At 29.0% G+C, this 15,661-nt stretch overlaps 1 protein-coding gene across 1 annotated transcript; it reads left to right on the top strand.

Annotated features, from left to right (window-relative positions):
- The first annotated feature begins 10,000 nt into the window (after positions 1-10,000).
- LOC114178773 (probable DNA replication complex GINS protein PSF1) lies at positions 10,001-15,302 on the top strand. The gene is made up of 7 exons (XM_028064862.1): positions 10,001-10,264; positions 11,977-12,080; positions 13,249-13,316; positions 13,534-13,647; positions 13,754-13,916; positions 14,827-14,979; positions 15,065-15,302. Exons 2-7 carry the CDS (start codon positions 12,006-12,008, stop codon positions 15,089-15,091), a joined length of 600 nt encoding a protein of 199 aa, XP_027920663.1. The 5' UTR covers positions 10,001-10,264; positions 11,977-12,005; the 3' UTR covers positions 15,092-15,302.
- Positions 15,303-15,661: the final 359 nt, after the last annotated feature.

Here is a 15,661-nt window from a genome sequence, read left to right as displayed (position 1 = left end):
TTTACATCTATCAAGTGCCACTATGGACCTAATTCATATGCATAACCAACAACAAAGTGTCGATAGACATATCCAAATGGCTACAAATTAATGAACACACTAAATTAATTTCCAACAATAAATAAAAATATAAACAACTTTTACTCTGTAATTTCAATGCATCACTTCATCATACGCCAACAACACAAACATATTCACATATACTTCTATTTGTTGTTCCTAAAGTTTGAACCAAAAAAGCAGTAGGAACTTCAGAACTTGAAAGAACTTCAAATGTGTTCCCAAATTTTAAATATTTGTTCTATGTTTTCCTAATCAAATTAGAGAGGAGATGATGAACTTAATTAAATATTTATTTAATCCATTCTGGTTCACTTCGTGTGTTCAGACCACAGCAAAACCGACTCTGCCATAAACATTCAACGGGTGTTGAGAGGGTGGAGTTCGCATGGATCGAAAGCGAGATTCAAGTTGAAGTGGTGAAGAGGGAAGCGAAAGGGAGGGTGGGGAAATTTAAGTTGAGGAATGAGCATGATATAGTGGGAACAAACAATATCAAAACTACCACCCAACTGAAAAAAAAAATCTTTGACAGCACAGAACACATATAACTGCTTTTCAACGACGTATTATTGTGTAAAATTTTACGGCATACCTGAGACCATATGTAGATGGTGTTGAACTTCCAAAGTATTGTTGTGTGGTTTTTACTTTGCTCCATGTCCATTTTTCTAATTGCAGAAGAAACTCACGTAGTTGTTAATGTAGAATGATATATAAGAGTGTTAATGTAGGTGTTTTAGGAAAAAAACTTAAGAAAATTTAATGTTTTTTAGTTTTTGAACTTTTACGTAAAATTAAATTTTATTTCTATATTAAATTTTGAGTCATTTTTATTCTGAAATTTTATTAATTTTTATCATATGTGTTTATTATGTTTTATCTAATTAATCTTTAACTAGTTTAATTAAGTCTAAGTTTTTGTTTAGTCTTTGTTATATAAACTCTTGGACCATCTTTTTTCAAAAGCATGAGGTTCAATAAGTATTACCATTTCCATGTTTCAGCTTTTTGATGTAGGATTATCTTGATTCCTTTTAAGATTTGTGAATATGATATGAGTTGTTTAAGAAAGTTAAGTGAAAATTTCCACTGGACATTAAGATAGCAAACTATCAAGATGTAAACGTTCATTTCACAAAGCTCTAAAGAATGAGAGAATGGATTGATTCAAGCAAAAGGAAATGTCAATGCATAATAACAAGTAAAATAGAGACCAACAGAGTAAGAAGAAAACATAAAAATGGAAGGATGAAAAATGAGTGAATGTGAGAAGCACACCACTACAAAGGAGAGGCCATAGCCATGGATCCTTTGAAGATGAGTGGATGGTGCCACCACTTGAGTTTAGGCTTAAGATAAGGCTTAAAAGTATTCACTTCTAAGATAAGGAACTCTCACAAAGTTGAACACAAAGGTGTCTTAAATTTCCCAAAATGACCAACCCTTTTACAAGTGTTAAAGGTCCCCTTTATAGTAGTGTTTAGGGACCTCTAAGAAAAACAAATAAGTCTCAAAAGGGTTATATAACAAATAACAAAACCTATAATCTTGAAGGTAGGTCAACAAAAGAGCACATGGACACATTCTAGAAGCCTTCGCGGTTAAGGCAAGGTGGATGCTCATTCTAGATGGTTCTAGACATCTTGGTGGCCAAGGCATGTGGTCCTCCTTTCTAGATGTTTTTGTAAATCTTTGCTCCTTCTTTTTCCTCTCCATGTGCCCTCCTTCTTTGCTCCTTTCTAAATGATAATTGTTTCCATATCAGTGGTTAGAGTTTACTCATGGATCTTATACCTTCAATAAGTCATTTTTTTTGCTTGTGGTTCAAGAAGAAAAACGACAAGAAGTTGGCGTTCTTACACATCAATCATCACCCATTACTTTTCTTGCTCCTCAATCCCAACCCGAATCATAACAATTTGGCCCTGTCAAGAAAGAAATACCAAAATGTAGCTATTGTAAAATGCTTGGTCATACTAAAAGCAAATGCTATAAGAAGCATGGTTATCCTGTAGGATACAAGAAGTTTGCTTCCGCTGTTCATAAAGTTGTTGATTTTAACACCAGAGAAACTCCAATAAAATTGACCAAGGCTCACTCTTCTTCATAATCAAGTATCACCAACACAAAATTCCCAACAACCCACTCTTTCAAACTCACAAACATATAATACTTTAGTTTTTTTAAAAAAAACTTGGCTTTCACTACATATCCCAATATAGGACCTTCCTCTATTTGGATATTACATTCCTGAGCAACTACACATTTACACGTTCTTTGGATAATTATATTTGTTATAGCAATTTAAAAGATCAATTTGTTTATTATACAATACTTTAAAGTCAAATTTATATCTATAATTTCTAACTTGGTTTAGTCAGTACAAGATTTTGTTTGATTATTCTTCTTTTGTCATACAAGATCCCAAGAATCAATGGTGATTGACAAGGGTAGCATCCTGGATGGCCTTTACATTTTCCCACAAACCCACAATAAGTTTTGTAGGTTTTTCTTGACTTTTTCTCCTAATATTGTTACCAATATACATAATCATGTGAACACTCTTGTAATGATGTTCTTCAATTGATTCATTATAATAGTAATTAGAATTTTCCTAGTTAGTTTTCGGGCAAAATATTGTTTTGTTTGCCCTTTAACTAAGCAAAGGTGTATTCCTTTTCATCTTCATAATCATTTTTCTAATGAATGTTTTTATTTTATCCACTGTGATATTTAGGGACATTTTCATACTACCACTTTTGCAATCAGACTTTTTCTTAGCATAGTTGGTGATCACAATAGATTCAGAAGATTTTTTTAGGTTAAATTATGCATTTGGTCCCCATTTTTATTTGAAAATCTCAATAAGGTCTCTTTCTTTTTGCGTGATTCAATTTAGTTCCTATTTTGGAAGATTTGATACAATAAGGTACTTTCCGTTAGTACTGTACTAACAACGTTAAAGAGGTGTCACGTGTCACTTCATGATTTTTTTCTATTTTTTTAATTTAATTTTATTTTATTTTTAAGTGTTTTAAGAAATAAAAATTTGTCACGTGACAATGACAATGTGATGTGAGAGTAATAATAGTAATAATACCTTGTGTCATTGTCACGCAAGGTTTCATTACCTTATTTTCAATTTGGTCCTTGCATTTTTATTTTATCTCAATTTTTATTAAAATTAAGTAATTTTATCCATCTTTAAATTGAAACAAATTTAACTTTTATATAAATATTTCTATTATAATTGATATTTTTATTAAATCTTTTGAATAAGATTAAATTTATTTAAATTTATTTTTTACATTAAATATTATGTAAAATTATTTTAAAATTGTTAATATGAAGCAATGTTAATAGAAAAAATTAAAATTATTTCAACTAAAAAATATGCTAAATTTGTTTTATCGATTGCATTTTATAAAATAAAATAAACTTTTCAACTTTTTCAATTCTTTTAAAATTTATATTTTACATTGAACTTTATTTGTATTATATTTTATTACATCATACTTTAATTTTTTTTATTTCAATTTATATTTCAAATAATTGTATTTTAAAAATATGTAAAATTCAATAATTTTTATACAAAATGTTTAAGTTGGTTTAAAAATAAAAACTATAAATTCAAATGTAAATTTTTAAAATAATTTAAACAATTTTATAAAATTTTAAAAGAAATAAATTTAAAATTTAAAAATAATTTTAAACAAAATTTAATGTAAAATATAAATTTAAATAAATATAACTTTTTTAAAATATTTAATTATATAATATTTATATAAAATTCAATTTAATTCAATTTGAGGGAAAATGAAATTATATAACTTAAAAATATTGAGACAAAACAAAATAAAAATACATACCAAATTATACTAAAACAATGATACTTGACGTGACAATGTTAATAAATTTATAATAATAATAATAATTATTATTATATTATCTTTTATTATCATCAAAAGTGACACATGTATTTTTATTAGTATTATTTTAAGATAAATCAATAAAATATATTTTGTGAAGGTGTTTTAGCTTTTTAAAAATCTAACACGCTGATAATTGCGTCACCGCCCTAGAGCAATTACAACACTATACTAGGATAAACCGGTTTCTATCTTACGGTGGGCCAATCTTTTATAATAAATACCTATGCTTATAAAATGCCATACGAAACAATTTTAAATAACATCAACATTTTCAAAATATTAAAAACATATTTTAGTCAGAGACATTAAATAAATTATTTAAAAACGTTTAAATTTACAAATATAAATTATCAGTAATTTTTTAGATTATTTCTATCTTTAAAAATATATTGATTTTATATATTAAAAAGGTCTTAATACACTTCAAAATATCAAAATCAGTAAATGACATCAACAGAGTTATCGTAAGTTCCTAGGGAAAAATGAATGTTGACGTGCAGAAAATGGGGAAAAGTAACAGAACAAAAAAGGAACGAACAATAAAAATAATGGAGTATATTTATATTAATAATAATAATATTACACGGTAAAATTGAGAAAAAACAATAACAGGAATATAAAAATCCCTCTTATTTCTCACTAACACCTACAATAAATGGTTTAATATATAACAGTAATCTCTTTCTTTCTCTCTTTACTTTGCATAAGACATAGATCAACTCATTATAATCATCATAATAAATATAGTTCACACCAAATCCACAACAAAATTAATATACGGAATAGACTCGTCAGAAAAGCGAGATTCAGTGCTTGAAAATGGCAAACATCGAGAGCACAATCGAAGCTCCGATCACGGCCACAGAGCTTGAAACAGATCCAGCTGCTCCGGCATCAGGTCCTGGTGCGGGCGCCGGAGACAGATCTTGAGCGGTGGCGACGGCGAAGAAAAGAGCGGCAACGAGAGCCACGAGGGAGGCGTTGACGGAGAATGCTTGAGAGGCCATGACTCAAAAAAGCTTAGAGAGAAAGAGAACGAAGAATCAAGTGTTGAAGGTGCTGTGAGGTTTTGCGTTTATTTTCGCGATGTATGGGAGAAGAGAGGGTGGTGGTATTTATAGTGTTGGGAAATGCGTGTGGGCCCCACGAAAACGTGGACAGGTGTGTGGTGAAGAAGATGTGCGGTGTGAATGAACGGTGGTGAGTTGGTGAGAGAGACTGTTCTCTACGTTTCTTTGCTTTTTTTTTTTTTTTTGCGCTTTTTATTATTGGTATGAAAGTTTCACGTTGAATCCGTTCCGTTATAAATGTGACGTAAAGTAGGAAACGACTAGTTGAAAAAACGGTTCCCTTAAACGTAGGGACTTGTTTGTTTACCTAAGGAAACTTCTCGACCTTACTATGAAAGGAGAGATTTGTTTCTATTATTCTTTAAAAAGAAATAACCAATAAAATTATTTGTAAAGACTAAGAGTCATTTAAAGATGGATTCTAACATTTTTTTATATGTTTAAATTAAAAAAAATGAATTAAGGTTTGAGTCCTAAAAAATGGAAATAAATTTGTATCATTAATGATATTATTTTATGAATTTCTTTGTAAATTACTTTTTATTATTATGTTTGAACTATGAAGTCCGGATACAGACACGAATACATATACGACATGGACATAGAGATACAACTAAATTAAAAAACATAGAACACGAAACACGTTATGTATATACATATTAGTTTCAAATTTTCAACTAACAAATTGTTAACTAATACAAAAATAAATGTAATTTATCAATCTAATATCCAAAAAAGTGAAAAGCATGATCATATAATATTTTTTTTCTTTATTTTTATAATCATAATAAAAATTTATGTAATAAATTTACAAATTTATAATTTTTTTTTAAAAAGTTATTGAATTTGTAGTTATTAATATTGTGTTAGAGTCATGTCAAAATTATATTAAAAATAAAAAAATATTTTTTAAATTAAATACTTTAACTGATACATATTATACGAGAAGTGTCTGGGTGTGTGAACAATGACATAATAATTTGGGCGAAGGAGAAATGAAAGCGGAAAAGTACTTGAAAGCGGGAAAAACGGACTTATTTAGAAAAGTTGATTTTAAGTGAGGTTAAGATGCGTTGATTTGTGTGATGTCGCTGCTTTTGTTTTCTCTTTTGCATTTGTCGCAAAAAGAAACCTGAAGTGGCCGTTACTCTTGGAAAGCTCCGTCACAACGGCATCAAGAAAACGACGTCTACCTGTTCATCGTTTCAATTTTTCTCATAACATTTTATTATTAAGGAAAATGTTGATTCAAAAAATACGAGAGCACGATTAAGAAAAAGATAAAATAGATAAATAGAAGAAGAAGGATTGAAAGGAAACAGAGGAAATCAAATAGATAAAAAGTAGGTGAACAATATAAAATATTTATGGTTGCTTTTAGAATAATTTTTGCGTGTATTTATTTGTTATTGTAATAATAAAAGACTGAAACTACGTAAGAAAAAAAAAAGGAAAAAAAATCATCATGTTTTTAGTTTAATTTTTTTCTAAAGTAGCTTCCTTCCTATCAATTTTTGTTTAAGTAGCATATAATTCATAATATTTATTTAAATAACACTGTTTAATATTTATCGTCATGAAATTTATTCTAAAATAGCATATTTTCAAATAAAATTTACAAAGTTAATAAATACCGTAATTATTTTAGTAAATTCAATGAGTCAATTATGTTATGAAAATTTATATTAAATTAGTTTACTTTTAATGAAATAACATATTAAAATTATTAATTATTTTTATGTAATATAGTATTATTTTAAAAATATTATTTTTAGTATAATAAAAATATGTGATTTATAATTAATAATATTTGAAATTGTTTAATAATGAACATTATTTATAGCGATCCTGATCATTATAATCATAGTACTAATTATATCTTTATATAATTAATAATGAGCACAAACAAATATACATGTATATAAAATGTATTTAAAGTATCTTATGAGAAATCATAGTTTTAAACACTCAAAAATTATAAAATTTCACTGATATTTGAAGATTTATACAATACAAAAATTGTATATTTAAATAACAATTCCTCTCTAAATAAACTATTACTAGGGATGTCAAGAGAAGGGTAATATTCGGATAGTAACTCTCCTCTATTCTTTTTGATAGATAATTATTCGTCTTGTACTCGTTTTCATATTTATATGGGTACCTGTTATGTAGGTACCGACCGACATACTTTTTTAATATTTACATATATCCATGGTCCCGTGGGTATTTATAAAAAAAAATTAACAATATATTTTAATTATAAATTTAAATAAATACAATATATAACATTCATAAATTTTAAAGAAAGTCCAAATAATCCATTTAAATAACGTTGAATGACATTTTACAATAAGATTTTTTAAAATCAATTGATAAAAAATAACTCATTCAAAATCAATGTGTTAATATTTTAATCATAATTTAAATTATAATATAGTGGATACGAATATTCACATGTACAGATATTATCATAATCGTATTTGTCCTGTTAACATGCGGATATACAAATATTCGTATCCATTATCTATAAATATCCATTTCTTATTCATTGTGAGTTTTATTTGTGATACCTACAATACGAATTTTTTTGACATCCCTAATCACCCGTTTCACTATTGTACATTTATTTGTACCATTTACTTACATGTGACACCCCACGACCACATACAATGAGGTGAGTTTGAATTTTTAAGAAGTCATGTGTCGAAGCACTCATCAAAGCAAACATTAATATATAAAGTTAAATGTATTTTTAATTCATAAATTTTGATATAAAATTATAATTTGTTATTGTCTAAAACTTCTATTTTGTCAAACTTTACAAATTAATGAGTATAATACTTTTAATTTAATCACAATTAAATTTATTAACACCGCCTTTAATTCTTTTTGTTGAGTTGTTTCCATGAGATTTTATTTCATGTACTCCTTCTGTCTTTGTTTGTTTTTGCTCGCCGCACACGTTTCATATTAATTGCTTACCGCACCCCGCTTTTTCTCTTGTATGATTTATTTCACTCTCAGGTTGTTACTCGTTGCACCATATGATTTACGAGCTGCACCCCACGCCATTAACACCCTATTTCCTTTTTACACCTACACACTTACTCATACACTTTCAAATTATTTAATTCTAATCTTATCACTCATTCTAATTAAACCACATATTTTCTACATACATCCTTCTTCTTCTTTTTTTCCTTTTTAGCCTTTATTTTATTTTCTAAAATGCCTGATTGAAGTTCTTCATACCCTACGTCCCTTACTTTTTGGAATTTCACTTTTTCACATGCACCATTTTTTTAAAGTAATAAAAATGTTAGAAATTAATAAAAAAATATAAAACCTTATAAAAAATTAAAAAGTATTTTTCTATTTTTACTTATTGTATCTATAGGCCTGACACGTTTTTTTTAATAATTAAAATAAGATTAAATATGTTTTTATTTTTCGACTTTTAGTTAAAATTTAAATTAGTTTTTTTTTAAAATTTTAGTCTATTTTAGTCTCTTAATTTTAAAAATGTATGAATTTAATACTTTTAACTAAATTTTGTTAAGTTTATTTGACTCTTCAGACGTGTTTCTCAGCTAACATTAAAATGAGAATGTGTCAAATGGTATAAAATACTTAAATGCTATCATGAAATACACTTGAAACAACTTCAACTAAAGTTAATAATTTGATTAAAAGGATTGATTTCAATTTTCACTAAAAGTTAAGGGAGCAAAAATATATTTAACTATTCAAAAAATATCAAAATATATATAAATTTTCTATTATCTATTATGAATGGTATGAGTGAGGTCAGTTACTATGGGGTTCGCTTTAAAAAAAATGAAAAAAAAAAGAATCTATTTATTTTTCATTTAGAAGTATGCAACTTTTAATTTTCATGATAAGTGAAGATACATAGGAGTGAGAATTAATCTTTGTTAGACCTAAAAATTCAAAAAATATTTTTGTCTCTTTTTTATAGTCTTTTCTTCTATAGGGAAAATAAATATTTAGAAAAAACCATATCATCTTTTACATATTCAATTAAAGGTACCTTTCCGAATAAACACTCGAGAGTGTTCACATCTTCCTCATGGATAATTGACTGCCATACCTGTTTTCGAATAATCACTCCAGAATCTTTATTTGCTTTCTCTTGTTGAATTAAAGTCGATTTTATTAGATTTTATTTTATTTATAACAATATATAAAGGGGATTTCCCTTTTGTGTTTACTTTTTAAAATATCGATTTTATTTTTTAAATATAATAATTTATTAAATTTTTAACCGTTATTTTTATAAATTTTGTATAAAATCATATGTTTTTACTTATTTTCTTCTTCTTTTTTTTATCAATGATTATTTTTTTATCTGATATATTTCACTTTATTTTTATAAATATAATTTTAATATATATTAACTTAATAATATTATAATATTATTACATACTAATATAATATTACACATATTTAAAAATGCACACACACAGACAATATATGCTAGTGGTAATTATAATAAATGTATCAAAAAGTAATATTATTTTATAAATAAACAAAAATTCAATTTGCTCTTTGCAGAATCAAACCGAAAATAATAATGTATCACGTCAAAATTAACTGAACAGTTAATGAATTAACAATTTTATAACATCGCACAGGATAAATAAACTGATTAAATACTCACAATAATTAATATTTAGCATAAACCAATCCCCATATAATTTTACTATCGTCAAATAACTAAAAAGTAAACATATAAAAAATAATTGAAGCAAAACGATGAAAATATTAACTTGCAGATTTTAATAATATGATAATATTATTTGAAATCTTATTTTAAATGCATAAATTTTTTTGATAAATATTAAATTGTGACAGCTTTTAAAAGTTTAATATTAAAACCCAGTAATCGTTTAATAGCTTTCAAAGTTTGTGTTTTTTTGGCGGTTATGAACTTCAACAATTTTTACATTTTCGTTTTCCCTCTCAATTATACTGTGCACTGAATCTTCTTCGCATTTCAATCCAATTCCACCTCTCCCTCTCGTCACCACCGCACACCGCCTCACTTCTGCGTCTCGCTTTCAACACCGGCGCGCCGCACCACTTCTTCGTCTTAGATTCAATCGTCTCCCTCCCAGGACCAACGTCTTCCTCTCTCTCTATATCAGAGGTGAAGTTCTTGAACAGTGAACAAAGGTTAGTATCTCGTTCTTCAACCTACGAATTTCAGGGTTTTTCTGTTGTTTTGGTTCATTTGTATGAATTGATTTTATTGCTTTTCGTTTCGTGGCAAGCATTTTGGGGTTTATTTTGTTATCGGAGTAAGATTTAGTGAATCGGGTTTTTTAATAGGCTGCTCTGTTCGGGTATTCTTAAGAATTGTTTTCCCGCGTAGGTTTTCTCAGATCTTCAGTTTGTTTCACATCGTTATCATATTCCAGAGCTGAGGTAGATGATAGATGGTTTTGCTGCTTTAAACCTGATGCCCAGGTTCCTAATGTAAAAGACGAAAATTACATAAAAACAATTTACAATCTTGTTCACATTGATACATGGAGAACTTTAAGTATTCCCTCTTGTTCACATAAGACATACTTGAATTTACTTAATTTCATCACCTATACTCAAAATCATTTTGGTACAAGTAGCAAAAAAATTAGGAATGTAAAAACCCTCAGCTTGTTAGTTACACATGTTTTGCTCTTTATAATTTAACATTCTTTAATCTTTTTACTACAATCCAACTAAACTGGAGTGCAAGTCTCAACTAATTATTTACAGCTCATTTTACCTTTATTTACAAGTAAATAAAATTATTATCTGTTTATATTCTTACTTTTGATAATTATTATAGCTAAAGAAAGGACTCAAGAAGAGTTTCATATGATTGCACTAAAACAAACATATTGTCTTTTGGTGAACAAATGAACATATTAATACGTGAATAAAAAAGCTGATAATATTTTACAAGGGATAGAATATATGGATGTAAAGGTGACCAATTGTAGGCACATCCCCTGTCTGCAGATCTCTTTAGGTTCTCTTTGTTGCTTGATTAACATGTGGACCTAAAGTTGATGAATTTCAGAGTAGCTTTTGGGGATTTCCATTTCAAAAACAGTTATAATTTGCTTATCTAGAAAATAAGTTTTGTTTACTTTTTTTGTAACAAGGAAAAATGTTTTGGCATGAATTGCTCTTAATCTTCCTTTTAGTATTGATGTGGATAAGCTCTGCTAGCTACTTGCAGTGCTTTATCTTGTGCTAGTATTTTTGAATTTTCTTATAAAATATTTGTGGAACTAGGGTTTCGTGTTTGCTGAGTGGATGTGAGATCAGAGAGCAAATATTCAAGGAAGTTTCTGCATAATACTGATAGCTAGCTTTATTATTTTTTGAAATGAATTGTTTTGGTGGAGAATAGGGTTTCGTGTTTGCTGAGTGGATGTGAGATCAGAGAGCAAATATTGAAGGAAGTTTCTGCATAATACTGATAGCTAGCTTTATTATTTTTGAAATGAATTGTTTTGGAGAATACATGGTAACGATGACAGTTATAACTGTCTAACAGAAATCATCTATATCATGGGACGAGGTGCATTTTGATTTGCAAGGAGAACCTCTGCTTCCATTTTCTTAGTAATTAAGTTATGTGCTCTTTTAATTCTTGTTCTTTTGTTTTGTTCTGGGCTCCCGAGCTTGATTTGTTGAGCCTCCAATAAGACGCACATTACATGTTTGGTTAATGTTATGAGATTCATCTTACATGTGAATTTGGGAATTTTTGTTTTTATGTCACCACTTTTGACCGTCTGCTAAATTATTGCCTTTTCATTCAGACAATTTTTGTTTTCTATCTGTGCTGTTTACAGTATTACTTGTCAATTTTATTCTTTTCTGTTTTCAAGGCTGTGTAGTGGAAGTTTGAGCTTTGAACATGTATGGGAGAACAGCTTGCCAACTTGTGAAAGAATTTGCAAGCGGAGATAAGGGCCAGCTTGTGTCATTCAATGTAAGCCCAGTTCTTCATTTTTAGTGGGTTATTCTTATTTTTATTTTCTACAATTGTTGGGTTATGTTGGAAAACCGTCTTGTATAGTGGAAAACACATTACAATATCAGCAGGTATGTTAGAAAGGTGCTTTAATTGCATACTCCCCTAGTCCGCCTAGTTTCTTTGTGGCCTGCTTTTAGTTGCAGTCTCAAAGGTGGGGATCTAGTTTCATAGACTAGAGATATGACTTAAGAGCTTCTTTGGGTAAACTTCTCTAGAAGTACTTAACAGACCATACATAGAGCTCATAAAGCTCGTGTAGTTATCACCTTGCTAACTAGTTTTGTCAGATAAAGTTTGACCTTAACTCCAAATTCTAAAATTGGTACTCTTGTGTGTGTGATATATTTTCTTATTAAGTTTTGGAATAAATTTGGAAAAGCTTGCGTGGACCACGTTTGAGTTTTATGCATTCAGAGATTTGTAGTTGTATGTAATGGCAGCCAATGTTACTTATGCTTGGTGATGGCAATTTGTGTTATGAGAATGTATTACATTAACCTAACCGAGGGTGCTTTAATTCTTCTTAAATCTTCCCTTTGCCTTTGTACTAGGCAGTATCTGGATCTACATTACTTTCTTTCGATTTAAATACTGCATTGCGTCAAAGGTTCGGGTTAGTCAGTGTAATTCACCTCTGAATTGAACTCTGAATGCTATAGCAAGTCGACAACCTTGAGAAGTTGTGAGATGAAAAATTGAAATTGTTTGCATGGATAAGATCTTTTTGATTTGATTCAGAATTCAAGTAGCTATTTCACGTATGAAATATTTTTTCTTAAATTCATTAACTGCTTGTGTTAGGTCCTTTTTTAAATTTCTCAATCATTTCTATCATTTTCATACATCTCCTCCCACTCTGAAGGGGGGTAAAAAGGCTTGGAGAAGCTACCCTAATTGCAGTCAGAAATGGTTTTGGTGTATTGGGAGTCATTATGTTTCAGTCTATGACATCACGTCCTTGATGAAGTATTTTTTATGTATGATACTGCTATTTGATTCCTTTATTTTCTTTGCTCTTTGTTTTCTATAGACCTTTTCCTGTGGGTTTGTAACTCAGTACCTACTCTATATTGTTATGGCTATGTGCATACTTGTATTGATTATTTTGCCAATAATCTTGTAGAGTGACTTGTTTCAACAAGTAGTTGCAGAATGCAGTCAACATCACCTTGAACTGCAGTCCCTGATAAGGTAACATCAATGTGCTGTCCTGCTTCTTTTTTATGTGTCCCCCTTTTCTACATTGGAGTGTGCTATTAATGTATTTTGAATGCGAGCTTGTGTGTGAGAAACCACATTACAAAGTGAAGCAAGGGATGATGAACTCGCATTCGTAGGTTTTCCTTGAACATCACTTTTCATTTCATTATCCATTCCCATTTGTGCATGTGCTGTTCTGTGTAAACAGGAAGATACAGGAAGAAGGTTTGGATATCCAAACAGCAAGAAATGCAGATCACTACGGAGCTCTTATCCATCATCTTGCTTTAGTCCGAAATAAACGTTGCCTAATGGCTTATGTGTAAGTATCTCTTTGAAATGCTATTTACTATCAAGCATAGTTATTGTTATTACTGTATTTTGCAATCTATCTGCATTCTGAGATTCTATAACTTGTCTCTATGTAGGTATAATAGAGCGGAAATTATTCGGAACTTATTATGGAAGATAGGGCATGTGCTTCCTCAAGAAATTGAAGAGAAGCTTTCACATGCGGAGGAAGAACATTTCAAGAAGCATTCTACAGCATTGAAATCTTATATGTCGAAAGTGATGGTTGATCTGACTGTGGTAACCTCTCCCTTTCCCCTGCTTGAATCCTGTTCTTCCACACACACAAGCGCACATGCACATGCATACACACATAAGAGATATACAGAGTTCAGTTACACATGTGCATGGTCATAGTTTCTAAGATGTGCTGTCTGTAATCAAATGCCTAGTTAAGTAATTTCAGCCCAGGTGCATGTGATTATTGATTGATAAGGAACTTATTTTCGTTGTGCTATAAAACTATCCCTCTTTTGAATTCCATGTTTGTGTCGGAAACTTGTATGAATTTAGTTATTGCTCTAATAATATAAGTAAGGTTATCATGCAGATACTTGTTTGGGTGCACCTTAAGAAATTTTGCAGAATGAATAGGGGAAATTGGTTGATAGTAATCTTGGTGGTTAAGAACCATGTTTAATGGATCTAAATTTAATTTCTTATCATTGTTCAATGATTATTTTAGTTTTTACTTTTCCACCAATTTTCATGAAAAAAATTGAGGGCACGTGACCGTAAATTTTTAACTGACAAGAAATTGGGAAAGAACCCTTGTGAACTTATCTTATTTGATTATTCCACCTGCATTTGTCACTCATTCATTCAATGCATGTACTCTATTTAGCCATTTATTTGTTTTGTTTATATTTTTATAAAATAAAGACTTCACAAACTTGTATAAACTACTAGTTTTGTTTTGTATGATTTCTGTTAAAGCTGTTTTTATCAATTCCCAGTTTAAATTGTTACATCGAAGACTGCATACCATCTCTATGTTATATTTAAAGTGTTTTTTCATTGTATTTGAATCTTATATTTCCATACAGAATTATGATTTCCTATTCAAAAAATTGTTCAACGATTCATGAATCTGGATTCTAACCTTGCATTAAAGTACTATGTTTTCACTCATAAAATCTGCATTTAATAGGACATGGTACCACCAAAAGATCCTTACATCAAAGTAAGGGTTCTCGATGACATTGGAGACGGCATTCTACTTAGTGATGATAAGACTGCAAATTTTGCCTGCCATTCAATGCATCTTCTGAAGCGAACTGATGCTGAGCAATTTATCTCACGGGTTAAGTGTCTTGAACCTAAAGATTTAGATAGCATTATGGTTTTAAATGTGATCTAATTTTTCCTGTTTTCTGAAATATCAACAGGGCCAAATGGAGGAACTATCTGGTTGAACCTTGTAGGCTTTTACCAAGAGGATATGTATATGAGAAGACCATTCCAAAGTTGATACGGATTATGTAATATTTTTCAAATTTTTCTTTCAATTTCGCAAGTGTTAGATTAAGAACAAAGGTCAAAAGTTTATTTATTTGTGTTTCAAAATACATTTCCAAATAACAAAAATGTATTGAGTTATACTAATGCAAAAATGTAATATATTATATATTTTATAATTTGAAAATGTACTATTGATTGTGTAGTATATAATTTTTAGATTTCATAACTTGGAATTTAAAAATTTATGCATGTACTAAATTACGTAATTCATTTAGAATTATGAATTTAAAAAATATAAAAATACATTTCGAATTACATTTTTATAAAACAAAAAAGTTTAGAGATATATTTTAAATTATATAATTTAGATATTTTTATTTTTATATTGTAGAATTTGAAACGTGTTTTTTGACTGTTTAACATTGGCATATTTCTAACAGCTCCACGAAGGTGGACAGAGCAATCATGGGTTACATAAAGTAATTTGGCTTGTTTAGTTCTAATTTTAGTTTGGTTTTTTTAAT

Source organism: Vigna unguiculata, chromosome 1 (assembly GCF_004118075.2).
Source record: "Vigna unguiculata cultivar IT97K-499-35 chromosome 1, ASM411807v1, whole genome shotgun sequence".
NCBI lineage: Eukaryota > Viridiplantae > Streptophyta > Magnoliopsida > Fabales > Fabaceae > Vigna > Vigna unguiculata.
Note: the sequence above shows the minus strand (reverse complement) of the source record. Positions and strands in the feature narration are given on the sequence as shown.

What these genes read in the sequence shown, in the direction of transcription:
- LOC114178773 (XM_028064862.1), top strand. Translation starts at nt 12,006, where the DNA reads ATGTATGGGAGAACAGCTTGCCAACTTGTGAAAGAATTTGCAAGCGGA. An exon ending in CGTTGCCTAATGGCTTATGT is followed by an intron (nt 13,648 to 13,753) that starts GTAAGTATCTCT and finishes GTCTCTATGTAG; the next exon opens with GTATAATAGAGCGGAAATTA. An exon ending in TGATGGTTGATCTGACTGTG is followed by an intron (nt 13,917 to 14,826) that starts GTAACCTCTCCC and finishes TGCATTTAATAG; the next exon opens with GACATGGTACCACCAAAAGA.